Here is a 27295-nt window from a genome sequence, read left to right as displayed (position 1 = left end):
GGATTTTCGGATTTTTTTCATATTGGATTGCTCATGCCAAGGAAGTTTATTTATGAATTAACGACCTGTTTTTGTTACCACCTCCGAATGATGTTTGGAATTTTCGTCTTAATGGGGTAAAAATAAAATAAATATCTGGCAACTCCACACGCTAATCGCTGTTCTAAATGGAATTCGCCGTTGTTATTGTTGCAAAAAATTAAAAAAGTAGTCAGAATTTGGATTAATTAATTGCGGATACTGGCCTACTGGATCAGACAAGAAATTTGGACCTGTTGGAATTATGTGAATTGAGGCTTCCACAATTACGCTAAGAATCCATCATGTTTTCCATGTGCAAGCAAACACACGCCGCAACCGCGGTGGAATTTTCCATCTCGTGCCGCTTCTTCAACAACCAGGAAGAGAATCTTGTTGTTGCCGGCGCCAATGTTTTAAAGGTGTACCGCATTGCACCCAACGTGGAGGCTAGTCAGCGGCAAAAGTTGAATCCCAGTGAGATGAGAGTCGCACCGAAAATGCGTCTCGAGTGCCTGGCTACATATTCTTTGTATGGCAATGTGATGTCTCTGCAGTGTGTCTCCCTGGCGGGGGCAGGCGCCATGAGAGACGCTTTGCTGGTCAGCTTCAAGGATGCCAAATTGTCAGTGCTGCAGCACGATCCGGACACTTATGCACTGAAGACGCTTTCCCTTCACTACTTCGAGGAGGAGGATATTCGGGGAGGTTGGACGGGACGTTATTATGTACCCGAAGTTCGAGTAGATCCGGATGCTCGTTGCGCTGTGATGCTGATCTATGGCAAACGTTTGGTAGTGCTTCCTTTCCGCAAGGACAACAGCCTGGATGAGATTGAGCTGGCAGATGTGAAGCCCATCAAAAAAGCTCCTACAGCTTTGGTGACGCGGACTCCAATTATGGCTTCGTATTTAATAGCCCTGAGGGACTTGGATGAGAAAATTGATAATGTCCTTGATATACAGTTCCTGCATGGATATTATGAACCCACGCTCCTCATCCTCTATGAGCCTGTGCGCACGTGTGCAGGTCGTATAAAGGTACGCTCCGACACCTGTGTTCTGGTGGCAATTTCCCTAAACATTCAGCAGCGCGTTCATCCGATTATTTGGACAGTGAACAATCTGCCTTTCGACTGTCTCCGCTTGTTGCCCATACAAAAGCCGATTGGCGGTTGTCTAGTGATGACAGTGAATGCCGTGATCTATCTCAATCAAAGTGTTCCACCATATGGCGTCAGTTTGAATAGTTCTGCGGACAATTCGACAAGTTTCCCACTGAAGCCTCAGGATGGCGTCCGCATCAGCTTGGATTGTGCAAATTTTGCTTTCATCGATGTCGACAAATTGGTGGTGTCCTTACGGACGGGAGATCTATATGTGCTAACACTGTGCGTGGATTCGATGCGAACTGTGAGGAATTTTCACTTCCATAAGGCAGCCGCCAGTGTGTTGACCAGTTGCATCTGTGTGTGCCACACGGAATATATATTTTTGGGATCCCGACTAGGTAATTCCCTGCTGCTGCATTTTACTGAGGAGGATCAGAGCACAGTAATCACACTGGACGATGTGGAACAGCAACAGCAGCAGCAAGCCGCTGAGGAACCGTCAGAAGAGGCAGAGATTGAGGGCATTCTGGACATGGACCAATTAGAGGCTGCAACATCTGCTCCATCGCAGGCAAAGTCTCGTCGCATAGAGGATGAAGAATTAGAGGTAAGTTCATGGCACAGTGTGACAATATTTACAAACTTGTTTCAATTTGGTTCATTTTGAGTCGGATTGTGAAGGTATGAAGAACAGTTGAGCAGAAATCGTCAGGATATTTCATTGTGATATGTTTATTTTGTGATATTAGACGATCGCAACTTAAGAAACGTTATAAAAGATAATGCAAGATGTGTGTTGATTCAAAAATCGAAGTTTTTAGTAGAACGGCGCAATTGAAAAACATATTTTAACAAAATTTTGTCTTTTACATGTGAGTTCAACATTTTACTCTTGTAGCATTCAAACTATAGTTAATGCCAGAATAACGACAAAATCTTTTAAAAGTTAATATAATGATATCGGTATATTTCAGATATGAATCTTTAAAAACAAAGTTTAGATTTATAGGGATGCCCACAGTTTCGACTGCAAAGTTTTTCTTAGTTTTACCACACCTTGAGAATCCGCTAATAAGTGACCCCAAGGGAATGCTGTCACACAGTGCAATAATTTTTCTCTCTTTTTCTCTGACTCTAACTGATATTCATTAATTTGTTGGTAGGTCTACGGCACAGGAGCCAAGGCATCTGTTCTCCAGTTACGTAAATTCGTCTTTGAGGTCTGCGACAGTCTGATCAATGTGGCTCCGATCAATTATATGTGTGCCGGCGAGCGAGTAGAATTCGAAGAGGACGGCACAACGCTGCGTCCGCATGCTGAATCTTTGCAGGATGTGAAAATCGAATTAGTGGCGGCAACGGGGCACAGTAAAAATGGAGCTCTGTCCGTTTTTGTTAATTGCATTAACCCCCAGATCATCACCAGCTTTGAGCTGGAAGGCTGCCTCGATGTTTGGACAGTGTTTGATGATGCCACCAAGAAGACAAGTCGTCAGGATCAACATGACTTTATGTTGCTGTCGCAAAAGAATTCCACTTTGGTGTTGCAGACAGGCCAGGAAATCAATGAAATTGAAAATACTGGATTTACTGTCAACCAGGCCACGATCTTTGTGGGAAATCTTGGACAGAATCGATTTATAGTCCAAGTGACCACGCGGCACGTTCGTCTGCTGCAAGGCACGCGGTTGGTGCAAAACGTTCCCATTGATGTCGGCTCGCCGGTGGTCCAAGTGGCCATAGCTGATCCCTATATTTGTCTGCGGGTCTTCAATGGTCAGGTGATAACACTGGCTTTGCGAGAGAGCCGCGGTACTCCTCGACTGGCCATCAATAAGCATACAATCAGCAGTTCACCAGCAGTTGTAGCTATAGCCGCATACAAAGATCTCTCCGGATTATTTACGGTGAAAAATGACGACATCTTAAATCTAACTGGCAGTGGATCGACCAGTACGTTTGGCTCCACTTTCGGAGGTTATATGAAGAGCGAGCCGCATATGAAAGTGGAAGATGAGGAGGATCTGCTGTACGGCGATGCAGGAAATGCCTTCAAAATGAACACCATGGCCGATCTGGCCAAGCAATCGAAGCAGAAGAATTCCGACTGGTGGCGTCGCATGCTTGTCCAGGTGGCAAAGCCCACCTACTGGCTTGTGGTAGCTCGACAGAGTGGTACCTTGGAAATTTACTCTATGCCGGACATGAAACTGGTCTATCTGGTCAACGATGTGGGCAATGGAGCGATGGTTTTGACGGATGCCATGGAATTCGTCCCCATTTCGCTAACCTCCCAGGAAAACTCCAAGGCTGGCATTGTCCAGTCCTGTATGCCACAGCACGCGAACTCGCCGTTGCCATTGGAATTAGCTCTAGTGGGATTGGGCTTAAACGGTGAGCGACCGTTGCTCTTGGTGCGAACACGCTTGGAGCTTCTCATTTATCAGGTATTTCGGTATCCCAAGGGTCACTTGAAAATACGTTTTCGTAAGATGGACCAGTTGAACCTGCTTGATCAGCAGCCGACGCATGTAAATCTCGACGAGAATGAGGAGAACGAGGAATTGGAGTCGTATAATATGCAACCAAAGTATGTCCAAAAACTGAGGCCCTTTAACAATGTTGGCGGCATGTCAGGTGTTATGATCTGTGGGGTGAATCCCTGCTTTCTGTTCCTAACTTCTCGGGGCGAATTGCGGATCCATCGACTTCTTGGCAATGGTGAAGTGCGCAGCTTTGCAGCCTTCAATAACATCAACATACCAAATGGCTTTCTCTTCTTCGACACTACTTTTGAGCTGAAGATCTCCGTGTTGCCCAGTTATCTCAGCTATGACTCGACGTGGCCTGTGCGTAAGGTTCCTCTACGGTGTACTCCCCGGCAATTGGTCTATCACCGCGAGAATCGAGTATATTGTTTGATCACCCAGACCGAGGAACCAATGACCAAGTTTTATCGCTTCAATGGCGAGGATAAGGAACTGTCAGAGGAAAGTCGCGGAGAAAGATTTATCTACCCAATCGGGTCTCAATTTGACATGGTTCTAATCTCACCAGAAACATGGGAAATAGTGCCGGACGCTTCGATTCGGTTTGAGCCGTGGGAACACGTTACTGCTTTTAAAATTGTAAAACTTTCGTATGAGGGCACTCGCTCGGGTCTCAAGGAGTACCTTTGCATCGGCACCAACTTCAATTACAGCGAGGATATTACAAGTCGCGGCAATATCCACATTTACGACATCATCGAAGTGGTTCCCGAGCCGGGCAAACCAATGACCAAATTCAAATTAAAGGAAGTCTTCAAGAAAGAGCAGAAGGGGCCAGTTTCGGCCATCTCCGATGTTCTCGGTTTTCTTGTGACTGGTCTGGGTCAGAAAATCTACATTTGGCAACTAAGGGATGGAGACCTAATTGGCGTGGCCTTCATCGACACGAACATTTATGTGCATCAGATCATCACTGTGAAATCTCTAATCTTCATTGCCGACGTTTACAAATCCATCAGTTTGCTGCGCTTTCAGGAGGAATATCGGACCCTGTCACTCGCATCACGCGACTTTAATCCTCTTGAAGTCTATGGGATTGAGTTCATGGTGGATAATACCAACTTGGGCTTCCTGGTCACCGATGCTGAGAGCAATCTCGTTGTCTATATGTATCAGCCAGAAGCTCGCGAATCTTTGGGAGGCCAGAAACTACTACGCAAAGCTGACTATCACCTGGGTCAAGTGGTCAATACCATGTTCCGGGTACAGTGTCATCAGCGGGGTCTACATCAGCGCCAGCCCTTCTTATATGAGAATAAACATTTCGTTGTCTACGGCACATTGGATGGAGCTCTGGGATATTGTTTGCCACTTCCCGAGAAGGTCTATCGCCGCTTCCTCATGCTGCAAAACGTCCTACTCTCTTATCAAGATCACTTGTGTGGCCTGAATCCCAAGGAATATCGCACAATTAAATCGTCCAAGAGACTAGGCATCAATCCTTCACGTTGCATCATCGATGGTGATCTGATCTGGTCCTATCGCCTGCTAGCCAACTCAGAACGAAATGAAGTAGCCAAAAAGATCGGCACACGTACTGAGGAGATATTAGCGGATCTCTTGGAAATAGAGCGTCTCTCTAGCGTTTTCTAGATTCTAATCAATGATATAGCTCTTAGTTTTTATGGTTATGTTTACGGATCTGTCTATCAATTGTAATTATAGTTCTTTAATTCAATTGTAACAAAGAAAGTAATTTGTTAAGTAAGCATTTTGGGCTCTTTATTTTCGTGCGCCAATTCGACTGATGATTCGCTGGAAAGAAATTTGATAAGCTTCCTCCCTCCATTTGGACGACTTTTCCCAAGTAATTTCAGTGTAGACGCTTGCTATGTGGGTTTTTGTCTCTTCTTGCCATTTAACAACTGGCTTTTCCATTATAATATTTATTATAGATACATAGTTATTATATATATATAATATAGATAGTTATAGATGTTCTAGATTATTCATTGTATAAACTAACATCATCATCAGGGTTAATTATTCAAAATGTGCAAACAGCCAAACAGAAAGCCATCCTACACTTGTCGTACGAAGAAAATACACATTTCAATCGAAAGATCATCCGAAAACAAAAAAATAATTATTACATATCCAAATTATGTGTGGGGTATTCTAAAGGGTATTCTATATAAGACATGTATGTGTGTATATTGTATGTATGAAGGCGCATGATGATTTCTTTTCTCTCGAACAAACTAATTTAGTTTAGATAGAAAATATTCTCTTCTCAAAAATATGCAAAAATACGAGCTGAATTCTATATATGTGTACGTAATGGTGTTCGTCTCCTCAATGTGTCTCCTTTCTTCCTTCCACACACATCACATTCATCTTATTTTTAAATCTGAGAGCTAAGGCGTGGACGTGGCAAATCTCCAAACACAGCCTCGCCATGAACACTCTTGGCTAGGGCCTGGATGCTAGCCGCAATATCGATGTTGTCCAACACCTGCAGAAAGATTACAGAAATAATATTAACTTCTTGTCATATAATCGATTGAAAGATATAACCTACCTCCTCATCCTCTACTATAAAGTTGTTGTTTGCCCTCTCAGCCAGCGGAGAGTTAGAAATCTCGATAGGGAGACTTTTGGCAAAGTTCATAATATGCGCTGGGATCGATCGAGCTCCACGCATCGGTATGGGCAAGGAGCTATCCAAATCTACGGCATCTGTAAAAGAAGTAATAAAGGTTAGTGCCAATTATGACTGTAGTTGCCATCATTCATCACTTACATTCAGCTTCATCGGCGGCTACTCCCTCGTCCACATTATCCATGGAGTTGTCAAGCTGTTGAGACTGCAATCTCTGGTATGGTTGCTGCTGCTGTTGGTATATGTGGGCTCTGGCGAAACTGGAGGTCTGCACTGGGTGGGATGGTGTGGTGGTGGTTTCCTCCACGTCTTCCAAATCAAAGAGACAATCGTCGGCCTCCTCAACTCCGCCCATTGCCAATGTCGATGTATTGGTTACCGATTGGTTTCTAGCTGGGATTCCCCCAGTCTGCTGCCTAAAGGTGGGGCTATTACCCACGCTCATGGGCGTGGCTTCTGGTGTGGCGGGCGGTGTATCAAAGTTCGACATTTTGCGTGCACTCAATACAGAGGAACCACCAGAAATCAATGGCTGGAGCTGCTGTTGATGTTGCGACAATGTCGGAAAATTTGGTGGCTGTGTCACGGCGGAGGTTGGAGTGGTTGGTGTGATGGGTACGTTCAGATCGCGACGGCTTCCAATGGTATTTCGTCGACCTCCACGTGCAGCAGCACCTCCTGCTCCTCCTCCAGCTCCTCCAAGAGCAGTTCCTCCCGCAACTGTGGTAATTGGCAACCAATTGTCGGGCACCTCAAGGGAGGCATTCATGGCACAATCCACAATCAGACGCGTCAGATGCGCATAGTCTTGATTGGATTTCTCTCTATAACTATTGAGTAACTCAAACTCCTTTTGCGTAAAACGTTCAATCCGCTCGTTTGTCTTAGCAATTTCTGCCTGTACGCGAGCCTGTTGGTTGGTTGTCAATTGTCGCAATCGTTGCGATCGCTCATCCATAAAAATTGACGAAAGCGAACCAATACTCTGATTCGAAGCGGAAGGGGCTATGCCACTAGAGGCCTGTCCCTCCAAAATAAGAACGCCGAAGCATTCGGAAATCAATTTACTCCCACGTCGTTGGGCCAACTCTTCGTTGCTGGTCAACAGCGTACGATTGATGAGGTAGGAATTGTTGGACTGGACACCTCCATCTGCTCCAGCCGGTAAGCGCTTGGCGCACACAACCTCCTTGCATATGATGCAGCTGACAAATTGCCAACTCTGTACACCAGTGGTCACCACCTCGATGTCCAATGTGAGGCCAACGAGTAGCTCGGGCAGCTTGATCTCATTAATGGTTAATTCCGGAATGGGACCATGTGCCTGCAAAATTAAAAGAACAGATTATAAATATATATATATTTATGTGCAAATATGTATTATGTCTTAAATCCAGTAGTGTTGGTCTTTCCATTGAATTTCAATTAAGAGTACTATAAAAACTTGTAAATTTTAAGAATCAAACAACAGCGAAAGTTTCCACCCGAAAATCAAAATCAACAGTTTTTGTTTCAAAAATCTAGCAATGTTCTGGACAGGGTCGAGCAACTTCTGCATTTGTCTGGCCCCATCCCTGCATTCGGTAGTTCAAGTGCGAATTTGTCAATTATATTCGAATCGAGTGTCTAGCAAGCTTATCAGACAAAATGCGGTGGGTGGTTTGGTGGGCAGAGTGGTGGGGTTCAGTTCGGAGGCAGAAAGTCTATTAACATCTAAACAACAAACAATTAGTGCAATGGAAAAATGTTGTTGGATCGCAAAATGACAAGACTACTTGTATTTTATTGGGCTTTTGGGGGAGGGGGAAACTTTTGTGTTGTTAAACACTGACATAATTTGAATAATTCAATAAAACAAATTTAATTTCTTCTTAATCAACGGGGGGAGTAGTAAGAAAAGAATTTTTTGTGGTTGTTGAAATAAACCACGTGTTGACGGACTGATTGACGCCTGACAGGAACGACACACTCGCACACACACACACTCACACACACTCACACACACTACACACAAAATTGACACAATGCTCTTCCTTCCCACCCCCCAAAACAGCAGGGCAACGACTACAAAAATTGAATTGAATTAACGTATGTAGGTAGGTATAAAATGCAAACGTCAACACACAAGTCAAATGGCACTTTGTGTGTTTCTGTCCATTTGCACTGGCCACAAAAAGCTTCTCATGAGTAATGATGTACGATTGATAGGAGAGCCGACCTAGAGATACCCTCTTTCGCAGTATTACCTTTCAATGTATTACCTAAACAACGATTCGCAACCCAAAAAATAATGTATAAGTTAATTTAACTCTAAGTATCCCAAAAGTACACCAAAAACAACTAAAGTTGGCTTTCAGTCCAAACCATGTTTATCCTAGAATGTTATCACTAGTTGTTAACTAATCTGGCTTAACTAGCAAGGAAGTATGTATATTTAACTCCTCGAACTCACACAAACCTCTCTTTGTTTTGCCAGCTGTTGTCTCTTTAAGCTTTGGACTTTTATCTGATATTGGCTTCAAGTGAAGAAATTTTAATGAAAAGGGATATGACGACTCTGGACAATCGGATCGGCACGTTTTAAATTGCGGCAAAATAAGCAAAATTTTAAGCTCACATAATAGGGTTTATCCTCTAAGATAACAATCGATACAATTATAAACAACATCACATCATTTTCAAAGAAACAAAAATAAAAAATTTAAAAATTGTATATTTGTTTTTCCAATGCGAGGCCCTTAAATAAATTGTTTATGCGTTTTCAGCGGGGAATGTATATCTAATCAGGTTTAGTCACAGTTGTTATTATTATTTAAGAGGAAAGAAAATGTAAACAAGCAAATGAAAACAAAAGCACAATGCAAATGCATTATTGCCAAGTGTTACTTAGCATTTTGTTGTCTTTTTGTTTTTTATCTCGAAAGCTATCAATATATTTATTGGCTCATAAACATATTTGCCTGGATTTGTTTTTCCAATCTCATATTGCAGTTTTATTAACACTGCATCGAATCGACTTTGACGGGGTAAATGAATAAATAGTAAAAGAAGGGTCCGAAAGTGATTTAATATTAGCTTTTAATATTTATTTTAAAATACCTTCGATAGACCTTTATCCCCATTTTTTACATTGATATTTGTTACGTTATTTGCCACTAAAAAAATAATAACTTTCGATTAGCTTTTCATTGTGACATTGACGTTTTTAGTCACTCCTCCTCAGCTGTTTGTTATTTGCCCCTTTTTTTGCGATGGTTTATGGCATGGCTAAAGTTAAAGTGGTCTGAAACTATGTATGTATGTATGTGTGCTGGGCTGTTGTTTTGCACTTGCCGATAGGCGTATACCCAAGCCATATATGGATGTAGTATATATCTACGAGGGGTAGCACAATTATAAATGATCAGATCAGAAGAAAGCTTTTATCACAGTTGATGATGATAATGATTTAAGCAAAACAGTTTTTCCATCGAGCCAATTTGGTTGTTTGACCTCTGGGTCAAGTATAATTGGTTTGGTCTCTGCATGGCCCGAGTGAAATGCCAGAAGATGGTCGATTACTTTTCGTACACCTCTCGTCTGGCTGACTCTTGGCATTATCTCACAAAGTTGTAAAAGTTGGGTACACATATTGCCCACAAGGTTTCCTTTCTCCCCATGGACCCGTTCGTTTGTTCTGCAATGCATGAGGCGTAGGGGGAAAGGAAAGGGGGCAATGTGTGTTTACTCAACTTGGCTTGCACAATTTGCAATGTGCGAAATGTCATTGACTCTCCGGCCAAACAACAGTTCTGAGTGAAGACACTGCAATGACAATAACAATAACAATAACAAGAATATTAACAAATAACATTTGAAGGCCTGAAAAGCGGCACTAGCAGCGGACTGCAGTCGCCGCTCAGTTTGCCAATTAACCCTTCTCACATTCAGTTTGCTCGTTTGGTGGTAATTATGCTGGTTGGTGTGGCGCCGCCATTTAGTGGCCAGTCGCCACTGTATGGCAAATTAAATAACCATTTATATGTACCTCCCACCTTCTACCATATACACATGTATGTATATATAATTGCATACGAATATACCAATATATACTATTCGATGTATATTTTATGGCTCTCTCACTTGATTAAGACAAAACGACACAACAAATGCTAATACAAAAAACAAAACAGAAAAACAACACATCGAATGTTGATTCTTGAATGACTACGCCAAATGTGAAGTAGATCGACTCGACCGATCGGTGGGAACGTGCCTTATTGTACACACACAATATATTTGTGGTCTATCCATACAAGATTCATATAATGGTATATATATGCACATATGTATGTACATTTATGCATAATGGAACATCGGAAATCAATACAAATAAATTGTTTAAAATGACGTTAAAAGCGACTTGTGGGAAAGTTGTGAGTTGCGCTCAATAAGAAACCGGATTCAAATCAATTAAATAAATATGTCTTTTTATTTTTAAAACTTAATGCCCTCAGATATAATATATGCAATTGGCGCTAAAGTATCCACGTATTATTCCAATTTATTAACAGTTTTTATTCGTAAATTAGACTTAACAACAAACAAAACTAAATATTCCAGTGTCTTTCTGACCTTTTGCATATAAGAACTACTTTTTTCACTCTTTTCCAATCCAATGTTTTACTCAACAGTACAAAATAATTAACAACCTAAAAAGTAATTAAGTATGTACTACTTACATTGTAATTACTTGTTTACTTTTATGTTATAAATCAAAGTGTTAATTTGTGTCTCTATAAATTTCAATTTATTATGTGAAACGCTAAGTTTCACATTGTTATAATATTAACAAATTACCTTTTGAAAAATGTATTTATTTTATTAACTACTTGCATGTTGCAGCCGTGGGAAAAGCCCTTGAAAATTATTAAAATTTCTAATTGAGCAAACATTTTTTAGTATTGCACTCACAAACTAATTAAATAATCTGATTCTACTAGTTTAAGCAAATCACATTAAACGCAGCCAATCTGAATACTTATTTGAACATATTCTTTTAAAAGGTTTGCAAAAAGGCAGCAATATGGCTTGGTAATTAAGTATTTCATGTTTGCAGCAATAAGGAAATAATTCCCATGATAAAAAGTGTCTGGAGAGCTGCGTTTATGTTCTGTCTGGTGCCTCTTCTCCAACCGTCTCACATTGGGTGGAAGAGGGACGGATGGGGTGGTGGGGGCGGTGGACGTTATGCAATACAAAAACACTTCCCCCCATGATAAATACATATAATGTGCGCAATTCATATCGTATCATATTTTAACAAATATATTTTTGCATAATGAAACGATATTGTTTATGTTTCTGTTTTTGTTCGCTTGTCTGGCATGTGTTTTTGTTGTGCAATTTTTTTGATTCTCTTTAATTGATTGCTAAGCATTAATTAAATACATACATTTTTAAGTGGTAGTTAACTTATTTTTCTAACCAGACAGATGAAATAATTGTCACTTTAACAGGACTCAAATCAACTTTTATTCAGTTTTTTGATTTCTTTGGGTTTTTAAACTTTCTTCTTAATGTTTATGGACTAATTTATTAATTCGCTTTCGTTAAATATAACAAAAAGAAACTGATGAAATGAGCCAGAAGAAACAGAAACGCAGCATAAACGAAAATATATTGTAAACAAATCATGAGCAAAAAAGAAACCAAAATAATATAATCTTTTATAGTTTTTGTTAGCTTTTTGTTATTGTTTCTTTTTTTGTTTTTCTACTTTTCTATGGGCAAGCAGAGCGCGTTTAGTCGGTCTCGGCCTACGTTCGTAGGGGACGGACGACTTCGTCTCGTTGCTGACAAACTGCCATAATGCCATATCATTTGTTTTTGTTTTCGTTCAGATACAGATACAAATATTTATATACATATGTTATATATGTATGTAAATATATACATATATGTATATACATCGACATCGGCGATGCACAGTGGTTCGTTTAACTTTTGATCTACTAAAGATATCAGCCCGATTTAGATTTATAAATAATCTTAAAATTGAGCATTTATTTTATTTAAATATTTTAAATAAAATTTAAACAATACATATGTATATAAAATTGTTTTTTAAGTTTGGTCTGTATTTCCATATGGTTAAATGAATGGCATTAATCTTGTTTTCTGTGAAAAATTTTAATTACATATTTCCCCAAATGTATTGCATTTTGGATAAAGTTTCAAGTTCAGTTTAAGAATTATCGAATAAAGATAAAAAATAAATTAAACATTTATTCATACAGCAAATCTCAGTCAAACCAACTTTTAAAGTATTGTTAACCATTTTTAACAACCCGACAATTGATTTATGTAAAGAGTTTTCGCCAAACGACCCACTGTGCGTCGTTGGTTGTCGTCGTCGTCGTCGTCAGTCATTTGGCCATTATCATAAACAACTTTAGACAGCCGGGAACCTAACGCGTGCGGGGCAGCTTTTCGCTCTTGGATTACGGAATTGGCAAAATAATATTTTGTTGTTGCTCATGTTTTCATTCCTCTTTATTCCATGTTTTTCTATTCAGTTTGCCTAGTCTATCCCACAACAAAAAAAAAAAAGGGAATTCAAAGCACTCTCAGACAATGGGGACTATTCTGAGAAATAAGGCCACCCGAAATTGGTATACTTGTTGCCTAAAAAAATATCATAGGGCTACAGTTAGTAAGTAAACAAGCTTTAATATGGAAAAAACGTTTCTGTTTTTTTCCGACATTCCCAAAAATTTAAGTCAAACTATTCCTGGTAGTGCTTAAAAAGCGCAAACGTTAATATTTTTTCATATTTCTCAACTAGAGCGTATTTCGTTCATAGCCTATACAGGCTATGATATACAAACATTAAAATATAGACTCTTTTTCGTATCATCTGCAATATGAATCTTTCAGAACCATGCCTGATTTATGCATCGACTCTTTATCCTTTTCTGATTAACCAGTAAGTTTTACTGGACAACAAATTTAAATTTATCAATTTTCCATATTTTCACTTGGTCTCAACTAGTTTTGTGTAGTCTTATCAACAGTTGAAGATCCCGATATGATTTAACTTGTAAATAAAATCTAAAATCCGATAAGGGGCAGCCGAGACTCTTCAACAATTTTAAATGCAATGCTTTGGAAAGCTTTTAGAAACGTGTGCACGTGTGTCTAAAGGAGAAATAAAGGAGGTGGAGGTGGGGCGAGGAGGAGAGTTAGATGGGTCAGACCCTATATATCGCTTGATTAGGCATATAATAGACACACCTCAACTTGTGTATGCCGGAGAGAGAGAGGCGGCGGCGCGACTTTCGTCTGGGGCTATAACAGTATATTAAACGCAACTATGTTTGCTTTCAAGCGGACGGAGCAGAGGAGAGGAAGAACGCCGGCTGGTGAGGAGATATACACACATATGTACATATACTATGTACATACATATGTATGTGGTATGGAACATGTACCGGGTGTTATCAAAACTTTGACAAACAAATTTTTTTGGCCCGTGTGTTGTTTGTTTAGCGCACACGGCAGCAAAATACATGTAAGGCTGTGGTCTACGAGGTTCTCTTGAAGTGTACACAAGGGGAGAGAAAGAGAATAGAATGCATCGAATGTTAAAAGCCTCTTTAAGAAGTAATGTGAAAGATTTAATTTCATTTATCGGAATTTCAATTTATTACATCATTTATAGAAATGCAAAATATCTTCACTATTGAGAGTCTTGTTTCAGAGAACTATAGCTTCTGACTTCTTTCGAACCACCCCTCTTTCACATACAGACATTTATGTGTATGTACATATATTCGATATGCAAACAGCAATAGGAACGGATGGTGCGACATTCTCTCTCTCTCTCTCTATCTATCTATCTTGCTGTTAATTGTTAAGTCTATGTGAATTTTTATGTATAGTTTGATAACACTATTCAACAAATTTGAAAGCAAAGATTCTTCTATCGATTCCTCAAAAGCTCGAACTTTGCTTAAATGGCGAACGGTCTTAATCGGTTATAAGATTCTAGATACATAACTCATCCAAAAATATTAGGCATACATATATTCTATAGGACCTAGGCACTTCGATTTGCCTTGATTTTTGTGAGCGCATAATTTATGTAAATATGCATATGTAGTTTGTACGATAAAATGTGCTTAATTTTTTCTTTTTTTGTTCGTTTTTGTTTATGGCATGCAAACAACAATCTCAGTCCGCACATTTGACACATTTTTCGGTTTCTCTTTCTTTGTTATTCTCCTCTTAAACAAATATTTATGCAAACCCAAAACATAATTGGACGGTATCTACATGGAGGGAAACAGAGGGAGAGAGAGAGGGCATCATCATCTAACGAAAATTAACCCCTGCGCCAAATCACGCAAACTGAACGTGTGTGCCGCAATCCCCTACCCTCTCGGCACCTACCTACACCGCTCCGTTCTAGCCACAACCCCTGTCCAATGGTTCCAACCCTGCTCTATTGTGCGCACACACGAATTTCGCCTCGTAAAAGTATTTTAAAAATCTGCTCTATAGCCAAAAAGGTGTTTAGTTCTCTATTTTTAAACATTGAGAATTTATAGTTTTGTTTACAAATTGGCAATACTGGCAACGCCGCCCATCGGTTCAATGGCTGCTGCCCCTCTGAGGGAAAGAGGAAAAGAACCAACAATAGGTACAGATAGGTAGGCAGTTAGGTAGGTACAGGTAAACTGATCGAGTTAAAACTTCATCTTCATACAGGGATAAATATACAATAGAATTTCAAACGTATTCCAAATGCCGCCAAAACTGATCTCAGTTGGGAAGAAAAATACTAAGAAATTTAAAGGAATACCTACTATTGGTTAAATAAAGGAACAAGAGTAAGGATTAGTATAAAATTCAAATAAATGAGGATTGGTTTCTGCTTTTCACTTTACACATTGGCCATAATCTCAGTTTTGTTTACCTCAAAAATCGTATAAAAAGAACGAGTACTTGTTATATAACCAATTTTCGGATAGAGAAACGTTAAGATCTTTTTTAAATAAAAAAGTGTCTAAAAGTGGTTAACCACATTGTGGATTTGAGTGTCAATTGACATGCCTACAATTCAATTGAACATTGATCTAGACTAAAACCGAATGTGTATTAATTTTAGTCAGAATTGGGCAACGAATTCTGTACATTAGCTTTGGCAAATTAGATTAAGGCGTAAAAGGGCGTAGCGAAAGAAATAAAAGAAAACCTTGGGCAACTACACGAGACTAGAAATCAAATTTGATTGCTCTAGTTTTTTTTTTTTTTTTTTGAGATCCATGTGTAATTTTTTGCTAAAGACCAACAGACGCACATGCTTATATCGACCGATCGGAAATATGTATGTATATTCATATATGTAGTTATATACACTTAATAGGTTTGAAAATGCTTCCTGTTTCATAAATTTGGAAGATGTGAATATTACGCGCGAATATCACCCTTCGAAGTGAAGGTTATAAAAGTCTGAGATCGTATATCATATATAGTCGTCTACCAATTGGAGGTCCGTAAATTTTATAGCCCTTGCAGCTTGATTCTGTGCATATCTCGGATTTGGCTTTATCTACCAAAGTTTGTTTTTCTTTTTTTTCCAATTATAAATTCTGTATTTAGATTTTGCCGACCTTATCGTACTCCCAGCTCCCTTATCACACACACAGTCGCCAATGGTCCACAATAAAGTCGTAATTGTAGTAGAAATCTTAAAAACCACAAATATTATTTTTATTAATCAAGAGAGTAAATTAGCAAGGGTATACAAAGTGTGGTTTTAACTGTTTCATTCATAATACATACGTACATATGTACATGCGTATATAATATTATATATGTAGGTACAAATACATGGAGGGAGATATACACGTGTATATATTTGAGTCCCGCCTACTTATCTTTTTACTTCTATTGTTGTTTGCCATACAGAAACACACACACACACACCCGTTATAAATGTGTATGTATATAGACATCTCTTAGTCTTACTTTACATTTGATAATGCCTATTTATAGTTTGAAGCGTTGTCAATGTAGCCGCAGCCGCGCCTTGCATTTTCTATCATACATATTGCTGATTGATAATTTTTCTTTTTATTGTTTACTGGTGCTAAGTAGGCGAGTCAGTGGATCGTAAATCGGTGGGGCTGGCTGGTTGGCTGGCTCTCTGGAGGAGGGATTGATTTGATTTCATAATGCAATACAAATTAACTCGAAAATAACAATCAAACTGCATTTGCATTTGAATGCAGTTTTGATTTTGTTTTCATTGTTATCGAAACTTGTTTTCCTACTTAATTGAATGATGTTTTACACTATTTTCTGATAATATAACAGACCCCAAAAACTGGCTCTCTCTCTAATATATACATGGATCTAATCATAAATAAATCAATCAATAAAAAAATAGCAAGTGATGATAGACGACGTCAGCAACACATATATATGAAGAGAGGGAGACATAGAGAGGGAGAGAGAGAGCGAAAAAAAGGGAGAGAACATTGTATTTTTACCATTTGATAACCTAGAAATAATCGAAAGTCCAAGTGTTTGATTAATACATACATATAGTAGACGAATGAATGTTAAAGTAAAACAAAAAGGGGGGACGGAGGAAGATCCCGATCATGGGCTAGCTTCATCATTTTTTAGAATGTGCTTTCGATTCAACCAGTTACCTCTTGATTTGAATTTGAGTATTAATATTAAACTTGTACTATTTTTAATACATGTGAGAATCAGATAACAGAGTCTATATTCTATTTATCTATCTGCTTTTATTATATTTTTGTTAGAGCCTAGAAATGTGGTGAACAAAATGTATCTAAATTCTAGAGATGAATAATTTTTGAGTCAGTATGTATTACATATTTTTTTGTATTCGTGTGCCAGAAATTAATGAGAATTAACATGATGAGTATTGAGAAGAGATTACCATTTAAAGTGGCGCATCTGTTTTTTTTTTTTTTTTTTTTTGAATAACAGGTCCACATTAAAAGAGAAAAAAACAAAGTGAACAGCCTTGTAATCGGTAGCTACTCCAAAAACGCCTCCAAAGACAAATTTAAACATAAATTCATATTTAAGAAAATTAAATTAATTAAAAAGCCGTGTCGACTTTGGTATACCTTGCACCTAGGGAATTAACTTCCATCAAAGTAGATTCTTTTGTCATGACATATAGTAAATAGAGGCTATCTCTTTCGCTCTCATAAACAAACAAGCCCTTGCGCCCCCAGTATTGCCTGTTACATACATTTCGGCGACTTTAATATATCATTTCACCCTATGGATGCTTTGTATAAAAATATTTCGGTCTGTATTGAGTGTACACACAAATGTGTACAGTAAAAACTACATCAGGGAATACACATCCGCGTTTTTGGTAGACGAATTTCACTGCGAATATCATTTGTGTATTTATTCAAAATTCGTGATCATTTCTTGAGTGAGGTTGGCTTACCCTCAAGGCATTTTTCACTGTACATGTGCAAACATACATATGTACATACATATATGCCCATTTCAGTGAGTGTGTGTATCATATGGGGCGCTGTCTGTCAACTGGCCGTCAAAGAAGAAAAAGCCCTAATACCAGAAGATGTGTCGGCTAACCGAATGCAAAGTACCCTTTCTCATTTAAGAGAACCCTGTTGCATGTTACTGCTGATCAAAACAATTAATCCCATGTATATAGGGCATAGAAACATTTCCACTTTCAGCCCCAGCTTCAACCTCTTGTTGTCCCATGAATTTCTGCGAATCAGTGAGGGGAAGCCACAGCTAGCCCAACCAACTGATCCTCTTTCCCGGGTCACCGAATTCTCTTGGTCCCCAAACCAGCCGGCAACATTTGGAAATCTCAAAAACTTGTTTATACAATTTTTGTTTCTTCTTCTCCTTCTGCTTCTGTTGTTGTATAAACAAGTTTTTGTTTTAATTTTTTTTCTTTTCATTGGGTTTCGTAATTTATTCTAAAAGCGTTCCGTTTGGCTCTCTATATAGAGAAGCACAAACACATATGCAGACATACATATGTATGTATCTACCGCCTATTCACACATACTGTATGTATACATATATTTAAATTAATTCGTTATACCACACAATCTAGTAGAGAATATTTACTCGACTATTTCAGTTACACTACAAACGAATGAAAATTGCAATTTTATAGGAAATCAAGAAAGAAAATGAAGACAAAACTTTTGTGCAATTCTTTTGAAATCACCCGCAAATCAAATGTTTACCTACATACCTTTAAATTTGTTTAGAACAATTAGAACTAAAGCGTTAAAATGCAAATCATCTTTGTCTAAAAGTATAAATCTAGCACTTTGAAATACAGAATCGAAATTAAAAACCTTTTGATTATGACTCAGTCTTAAAAAGTTCATAAATTCTTGCTCAATAGCCGAATTGATTAAATTTGGTAGCCCAATGAGTTAGAGCTACATATTTAGGATGTAGTTTAATGTTTTCTTCTTGCTAAGCCCTGCGGATTGTTTTCCACAGTTTTCTAAGTCTGGACTGTGTGTTGCAATTTCTCTTTTGGTAGCACCAAAGAGTCATAAATCGAGGCATGTAAACAGTTTTGTCCTGCTTTGTCCCGGCCGGAAAATTGTTTTGTTAATTGAAATTAATTGATTAACTTGGTGTACTACAGGGTATACTGAATGCGGCGCAGTGACATATGTATGTAATTAACTTATCGGATATACTCATTTTGAGTTTTGACTATGAAGTGGTTCACAAAAGCTATGAACCACTGTATTCATTTATTTATGTAGATATATGTATGAAACTTATTTTGTTTAGCTTCTTCTTTTCTGTTTTAATTTTGCTCGTTGAATTATTCAAAATATCACTTTTTTAGTCTACTATTTGTCCGGACCCGACGATTCTCTTGCCTCTATTGTGTGTGTATAGTATGTTTGTTGATGCCTCACCGCTTTTGAAGTGGGTGCATACAGAGGAGATTCATATCACACGATCTGTAGACCGCAACCAAACAAACAATAACATCATCATCATTATTATCATCATGACGATCATCATCAGCGTAGAAGAAGCTTTTAATGAAAAATTCGAATTATAATCCAAATAAAATGCATATCACAAGTTATAACCCTCCACTCCACCCACTCCTACCATCACTTCCCCTCCTTCTACATTTCGGATTTCTGTTCAGTTCTGTGAAGAACATGGCAAGTGCTACTGGGCTTGGAAATGATGGAGATGAAAAAATTGGGGGAGAAAAAGAGATATAGAGAAGGGAGAGTAAAAAAACAGACTTAACCTTGAAAAATGTAGCCACTCACACACACACACATACACACACAAAACACGCGCAGAAGGAAACATTGAAGAGATAGAGGGAGATACATACAGTACAATATAAAGAAGAAGAGTAGTTTGTCCGGCTAAAAGTTTGTGTACATTTTGACACTTCTCCTGACTGCATATGGGATATAGTAAATTGATTTTTACCTTGTTTTTACTTATACACTGATTTAAGTAAAATTAAATTTAAATTTTCTGTAGCATCTATACATCAATTGCTCTTATATAGTGTCCATACGAAAATGAAATGTAATTGTCCAATCGTGGACATTGTCGAAAAACATTTCTGCATGTTTCATTTTCCAGTTTATTAAATTAATAGCTGTAAAGGGAAGGTTCGGAAGGAGTACGTAGATTCTTTTCCCACAGTAATCCAATGAATAATGTAAACTATTTGTATACATATTTTTAGTATAAACAATATCAACAATGTTCCCTTAGAAGAATGGATCGTATGGAAACTTTTGTCCGGCAAGGTATGTACATGTATGCTAAGAAATTAAAAGTAATAAACAAATATTTATATGAAGTCCTCAAATTTCTACTCCATCATAGTTGCGAATTATGTATTTGTATGTGCATGTACATACATTACATACATAAATTGCACAAAGGTTTTATTTTACCTTGTAGGGGGCTTTTAGAGTGGTAATAGCCCACAATAGTTATACATTTCTTCTCCCCATACATACAGTGTAGTAAAAGTGATTTATTATCAAGGTTATTTTGATATTTTAGACTATTAACTGTAGTTAAAGAAATCAAACAAGTGTGTGGCAGTTCAAACCGATTTTGTTTAAATCAAAAATAAATTAAAGAAATTTAATAAAAATTTGTTATACGCCAAAAGGCGTGGCAGTCTACATATGTAAATACACACTTGCATAAATATTTTTGTATGTACATATGTATGTACCAGTGGCGTAGCCAGAAAATTTTTTGGGGGGTTAACATGTTTTAGGATCAAAGATATTGAATTGGCTGAATCAATTTTATAAGAAATGAACCAATTTTCGGGGGGGGGTTTTATCCCCAAAACCCCCCCCCCCGTTACTACGCCACTGGTATGTACATACGTATGTATGTACATATTATTAAAAGGGAAAATCGCATAAATCATAAAAAGAAGAGTCGTAAAAGAAACAGAAGCTGCTGCTGCTGACGCAGAGAACTAAAAATAACGATCAGGTTAAAAGGCAAACAGACAATACAGGGTGTTCCCAATAGGAGTCACGATCAGGCTCAGGAGAGCAGGTGCAGTCTCTGGCATCAAAATCAGTTCTCCATGATGATTGTTTATCCCGATGGATGGATGGAAGGAAGGAAAATAAGACGCATGAATGACCCTATTTTTTTTATGTTTTTGAATTCTCTTAAACCTCCCCGTTTATCACTTCCCTTGCCATTTATTCTATGGGCCTAACACACACACAGACACACGACTTTTCATGCGTGCCTCAAGAATAGGCCGGTACGAGAAAGAACGATAATAGAAGGGAGACGAAGAAAACGAGAACGAGAACCAAAGAGAGCGACAGAGTGGGTGAGAGGAAGCATACATATGTATGTATGTATGTACATATACATACATATGTATGTTTTATGTTGGCGTCGTCATTTTTTCTTTTTCAGTTAAATCAATATATGAAACAGAAAATTTTTTATTAAATAATCCTTGCTGTCGAGTACTTACATTGTTAAAGAAATCCGTAAATTGATTGTGGTTCAGGAATTCAGTACTCTGACACATTCGCCGGAATTCCTTGTGCAGATTTGTTACCAGGTCACCGCCATTCGCTCCTCCATCCAATCCTCCCCCGCATAAATTAATACTATTACTGCGTTGCAATTTCGGCAATGTTGCAGTAATGTTTAAACATTTGCAAGAGATCCGCATGATTGCGTTTTGATTATGCTCTTTCGGTATATACTTTTTATTCCGTTCTTCCTTTATTTTGTTTACACCTTCACTTTTTCAAAAAACAACTCATTCAACTCATTCGATTTTGCTTCGTTTCGAATTTCTATTTCACGCGCACAATTTTCCAAATTTTTTAAATCCAAAACAGCAATTGTTTAAACAAATTAAACACCCGAGCAGCCACCCACACAACCGAACCATTTAACTTAGTGATGGGTATCAGAATCGATTTTTTGACGCGATACTTCCAACTCGCCGATTCTGTAGGTATCGATACTTCACCCTCCGATACCCATCCCTAATTCAACTTTTATTGTTTTTGTGCGGAAGAGTTGGCAGCAGTGTTGCCATTTTGGCTTATTTTAAGCTAGATCTGGGTTATTTCAAATTGAAATAGCTTGGAAAGTGGTTAAAATTACTTATTTCTGGATGGCATTATACATACATATATGTATATAATATAAATATTAACAAATTTCAAAAAGTTAATTTAGCTATGTTTAAAGGCGCCACTGTCGCAGCTCGATCCAACATCCAACAAAAGAGCGCTGTTTATGCAAAAGAGAGTAAAAATCGTGAGAAATGGTTGGAATCGAGCAATGGAGTCAGACTCGAATATTGGGTGCCAACATCAAACATTTCAGCTTTTTTCCAGATTTAGCGTTGCCATCTGTATTTATTTATGCTCGATCCCAAGTTCGATTTGTTATTGGAGATACAATGCTGCCAGAACTTATCGTTTTTGAACATTCCGCGCCCTCTGGCGAAAAACGTTAAAACGACGGTATCGGACAATCGAAATTTAAACTGGATGACTTACAATTGATTCTTTCTTTAAAAAAAATATCTACAATATTATCAGCGAATTTTTTCTCATTTCTCATTTTCTCACTTAATTACATTAGTATTTGTATGTAGTAATGCCTTAAAACACATATAAAAACTCGTTGGCAAATTAATTAGAAATTGATTGATCAGAACGATATAGAACTCATTGAGATTTTCGGAGAATTGCAACTTGGAACGTTGTAAGTAATTATTATAGCATTCAGAAACAATAAAGTTCGATTTAGCAACCAAGTAACGAGAAAGATCCAAAGATAGACCCGTTACTTATATAATCTTTGTAATACGATCGTTCTTATGGATTATCCGATCGAATTCGGCACAGCAATTACCAGATATATAAACCTGACTAATGTTTAATTTGATAGCAATCGCGTAGAAAGTAACGAAGTTATTGACAAAAGTCACTGTTTTCGATCGATCGTTCCTATGGGAGCTATATGATATAGTCACCCGATCTTGATCAAAGTCGTTTATAAGTGTAATAAGCTTACTAATATTAAATTTCACGGCAATAGCTCTGAAAATAACGAAGTTATTAAGAAAAGTCACTGTTCGTGACTAGACCGTTTGTATGGGAGCTATATAATATAGTGATCGGATCCGGCTGAATCCGAGATAAACAACCCCTGCAGTATATACAAGCCTACATGCTGTGTAGCTCTTACGGTCTAGGAGGAGTTTGCGTTGATACAGACGGACTGACAGGCGGACGGACGGTCGGACTGACGGACAGACGGACGGACGGAGATGGCTATATGAACTCGTCTCGTCGTGCTGATCAAGAATATATATATATTATATGGACGGAAATGCTTCCTTCCATGCGTTGCACACTTCTGAGTAAAATAACCTTTTTGCAAGGGTATAAAAATGGCGGAATTCATATCCGTACGTAAGTGTATAAATTAGTCCAATCTCTTGTTAACAAAGGCATTGTTTGGTTTTAACCAAGTCTCAGTAAAGACAATTAGATGAAAATCAAAAGACAGACTATCTACAAAGAGTTAAGTAAGTTTAGTATTAAGGCATCTGACATTCTGATAGCCGACAAAAAAGGAATTTGTTAGTTTTTTTCATAGAGTGGAAGAAGGAATAGATAAGAAAGGAATGGGAATATATGAAAAAGAAAGAGGAATAGATGGTGATTGAATCCTTGCTTGGCCCCATGCCTTTTGCATCAAGTGGCACTACGGGTGTAGATTCTTGCCCAGACGAAACGGATATTACAACATCTGTGAAATTGGAGTTTGCAGTGGTTGAAAAGGGGTCGGAACCGATATAGTAGTGGAGACCGGCAAACGCAAGGACAAATCGGAAGTCTGTTCACCCGCCTTCTTACGCAGTATTCTATTCTATGTTTTTGGGTTGCCAAGTTAAAAACTTCTCAATAACGAACTTGGGAGCAGCTTTAAAAAGAGACCAGAAGGATGTAGCATTTCATACCCAAGCCCACCAAATTCGGGAAAAAACGAGTGTCACTGTGTCGACCTTTTCGTTTTCCTAATATTTAGCGAAATTTAACATTTTAATCTTCATTATCTAACATTTTCAGGGCACTGCCCCGCCACTAAATTTAGTTTTAACCTAGCTGTGGGCTAAAAGCATGCTTTTAAGCATCAAATCTAGACAACTTTCGGGGTCATAAGAACAATATTTCTTAAATAGGGACCAACTAGCACTTTAAGCAAATATCTTGAGTCCTGCCTGAGATAGAGACGGAATAGTCAATGAAATGATTAAATTTTTCGCTGGCTTAGAATACGTTGTGATGCTGGAAATGTGTAAACTTTTATCTAACAATGGATTCACACTTGCAACTTGCAATTTTTTTCTCCTTGTTGGAGTCCCAGTTAGAAAATTTGATTTCTTTTTTGCCTTTCTTTTGGGTCTCTCCTTGCGACTTGTCGACTTGATTAAATTCTGAATATTCTGTTTTGCCACCTCGGGAACATCTAAAATGCAATAGGAAAAACCCAGCGCGAAAGAGAAAAAAAAAATCATAAACGCCGACACGTGCCCAGATGTGGGCTACATAGACGTCCGTCCAGTCGGTTGTAACCTTTTTTCGAGCATAAATTATCATGCGGTTGGCCCCCAAATTTGGCACCTGGCCGAGTGGCAAACTATATCTGTTTCGTGAACTTTGACGAGGGCGCGTGCAGCTATTACAGCTCCCGTTTGCCTGCTTCACGATATCTCGTCCTAATGAAAGTGTTGGAGTTGCTCTATATAGTACAACTAGTTGCTTGGCTGGTTGGCACTCATCATCTGCTTCATGTAATTGAAATTGCGCGGTGTACGCGGTATAAAGTCGTAAAAAAAACACAACAACCAGTTTGTCACACTCTAAGGCCAGGCACGTACGCACCAAGAGGTCAAGACGCACTAAATGGACGCGGAGTTGGAGGAGGCGAGGTTATGTTGAACAGGCAAATTGTGAAACTTGTCCATTTCTGTCCATCATCATCTTCATGATCATCGTCATAAGAAGCGACATGAAAAAAGAAGACATCTCTTGTTTGGGCCAAAACTGTGTGGGTCATAAAAGAGAACCCCCGACCCCTACAAAGAAGTCAAAGGCGAGCGTACTTAGAACAAGTTATCACAATTCTTGTTCAACGAAAATTTAATTAAGGTCTCCGATTCTAAGGAAACATATTACACACAGACCCATGGGGTATCCATTTACGAAGAGAGCATTGACACTTTTTTTTGTTGCAGAATTAAAACTGACAATTTCCTCAAGAACTTGGCCAGATTTCCACCGATTGCTCCCAGATTGCTAATAGGTTGATTTAGTGAGACTTTCGATGGATTCTCGGTTTTTATTTCCCTTGAAATTCCTTTGACTTATACCGGCCATCGAAGAGCTTTCAACTCACCTCACCTGAGCTCTTAATATCTCTCCACATCCTTTCCCAGCGATTTGCTTTGCTTGTTCTAGAAATTTGATCTTTTTTCTGTGATAAGAAAATTTTAAGCAGGCGCAAAGCATAAACACGCATGAGGAAATGTCTTGGCAATTGCTCTGCCAAGGTCCTTTTGTCTTTCAAAAGGACCTTTTGTGTCTTATCAAGGCGAAACAAACTTGGGTCGCTCCAGTCGAGGAGAGCCTCGTCGTGGGTAACACAATACTTTTGCTCAGCAGCAGCAACGGCTATGGCTCGGCAGGAGGTTCCTTTATAATTTTTCGCGAGAACTTAAGGCGGAGGTGCCATGCCGCTTGATCCAAGTAATCGTGATCGTGATCCCTTTGCATCTGGCTGAGAGTCCCGGCAACTTTTTAAATTGCTCATGACAAACAAACCGCCCGCAAAATAGAAATCCTTTGTATTCCAAATACAAGTAATTTGGTGCTATGAATGGCAATCAATCAATCAAACAATTCCCTAAGGATATCGATTTACATAACACAGATATTACGGCATGTCTATGTTCACGGTTTTATGAGCTAGGTGAAAAAGAATTATGAAAAGTTAGATAAACAACAGTCTTAAGACTTTCATTGGAAATCACCATAATCCCAATCTTTGTAAATACAATGTAGAGCAAGTTGACCCCATTTTAATCGAAGGGAAGACTAAGTTAAGGCTAATAAGTGATTGTCCATTTGCAAAGTAATATAGTTCAAGGTAAACCCTGATAAAGAAAATGCAACCCAAAGTGAATTTATCAAATACATTTAAGTTACAATTTTGTGTAAACATTTTCAAATTTAAGTAACTATTCCGACAAAGTGACATACATACATAATTCTCATTAATCCCTTTTGGTAAAGGCTGAGTCTATGCAAGTGCTATACATACATACGGATCTTTAGACCAAACTGGGGCATTGCAGATTTTAAGGGAAATGCAACTTGATGTCCTTATCTGATTACAAATGATTGCCTTATGCTTGAAGTTTAACATTCTATCACACCCATGCCACGCCCTAAGAGCATTCCGACCGAAACCGAACCAAATTTCTTTACATAAACACCTACTGAGTCGTCACAAACACACACACACGCACACACTGACACATTCCCCTATACCATGTATGTACTTTGACTATCAACCAATGGGAAAGGCGCTGAATAGGTCATATGTGCTTGGCTCCTGCGCACGGCCCAAAAATTGTTGTTTGAGTAAATAGAAAACATTTGTTGTTAATCTAATTGTGTAATTAAGGCAGTCTGTTTTAATTTATGTTAATTGTTTGCGTTTGCCGCCTGATACTGATAGAGATCAAGCCCTGAAAGGCGGAGATTAATCCAATTAGCGCCTCGAGCCACTCGATGAGTCTTTTGTCTTTTGGTCAGCTAATTAGTTGACACAATGTGTTGGTCTCAATTGAAGGCAGGAAGTGACAACTAATTGACAGCGGAGTGTCTTTCATAATTTCAAATTCACATTAATATCTATACGGAAAATCCATTAGCCTGTGTTGTAAAGCTTCAAAAATGAAATTCCTTTTCTACGGTGGATATTATGTAAATCAAGTGAAATCATCTTTCCATTGACACATTTCCTGCCCTCATCCATCAAGAAAATTCGCACGATATCATTAACCATTCGCCATTCACCATTAACCTTAACATTATTGACAAACGGATATGTTATAAGGATATGGCGCTTTCAGAAGTCACTTTCCCAGGCATTGCCATTATTAAGTATCATCCTTCTTCAAGGACCATCGTCTTTATTTTCACATCCTCATCTTCATCCGCATCACCCCCATCGGTAAATCACGCTAATAAGCCGGTAATGAATATAATGTAAGTCCACGAAGAGGGCAGAACGAACCTTGCATGTTTGGCACACATTCAGTGTCCTTAACGTCCTCCCAACCTGCGGAAGGAAACATTTGCCAAGGGTTGCAAAAACAGAAAACCA

The 27295-nt window shown here is 38.5% G+C and overlaps 2 protein-coding genes across 2 annotated transcripts; one reads left to right on the top strand and one right to left on the bottom strand.

Annotated features, from left to right (window-relative positions):
- The first annotated feature begins 176 nt into the window (after window positions 1–176).
- Cpsf160 (cleavage and polyadenylation specificity factor subunit 1) lies at window positions 177–5928 on the top strand. Its single transcript, XM_068288202.1, has 2 exons — window positions 177–1736; window positions 2293–5928. Exons 1-2 carry the CDS (start codon window positions 324–326, stop codon window positions 5269–5271), a joined length of 4392 nt encoding a protein of 1463 aa, XP_068144303.1. The 5' UTR covers window positions 177–323; the 3' UTR covers window positions 5272–5928.
- Window positions 5513–21789, bottom strand: PRAS40 (Proline-rich Akt substrate 40 kDa). Its single transcript, XM_068288205.1, has 4 exons — window positions 21342–21789; window positions 6422–7604; window positions 6200–6357; window positions 5513–6133 (listed from the first exon to the last, which is right to left on the bottom strand). Exons 1-4 carry the CDS (start codon window positions 21543–21545, stop codon window positions 6023–6025), a joined length of 1656 nt encoding a protein of 551 aa, XP_068144306.1. The 5' UTR covers window positions 21546–21789; the 3' UTR covers window positions 5513–6022.
- Between the last annotated feature and the right edge of the window lie 5506 nt (window positions 21790–27295).

Source organism: Drosophila tropicalis, unplaced genomic scaffold, assembly GCF_018151085.1.
Source record: "Drosophila tropicalis isolate 14030-0801.00 unplaced genomic scaffold, ASM1815108v1 contig_573, whole genome shotgun sequence".
Classification (NCBI taxonomy): Eukaryota; Metazoa; Arthropoda; class Insecta; order Diptera; family Drosophilidae; genus Drosophila; species Drosophila tropicalis.
This window is presented reverse-complemented; position numbering and strand designations above follow the sequence as displayed.

Bases quoted from the DNA above. Each gene is read 5' to 3' on its own strand.
- Cpsf160 (XM_068288202.1), top strand. From the start codon at position 324: ATGTTTTCCATGTGCAAGCAAACACACGCCGCAACCGCGGTGGAATTT. The intron at 1,737-2,292 runs GTAAGTTCATGG...ATTTGTTGGTAG, and splicing joins TAGAGGATGAAGAATTAGAG to GTCTACGGCACAGGAGCCAA.
- PRAS40 (XM_068288205.1), bottom strand. From the start codon at position 21,545: ATGCGGATCTCTTGCAAATGTTTAAACATTACTGCAACATTGCCGAAA. The intron at 7,605-21,341 runs GTAAGTACTCGA...TTAATTTTGCAG, and splicing joins TTACGGATTTCTTTAACAAT to GCACATGGTCCCATTCCGGA. The intron at 6,134-6,199 runs GTAGGTTATATC...ATCTTTCTGCAG, and splicing joins TTATAGTAGAGGATGAGGAG to GTGTTGGACAACATCGATAT.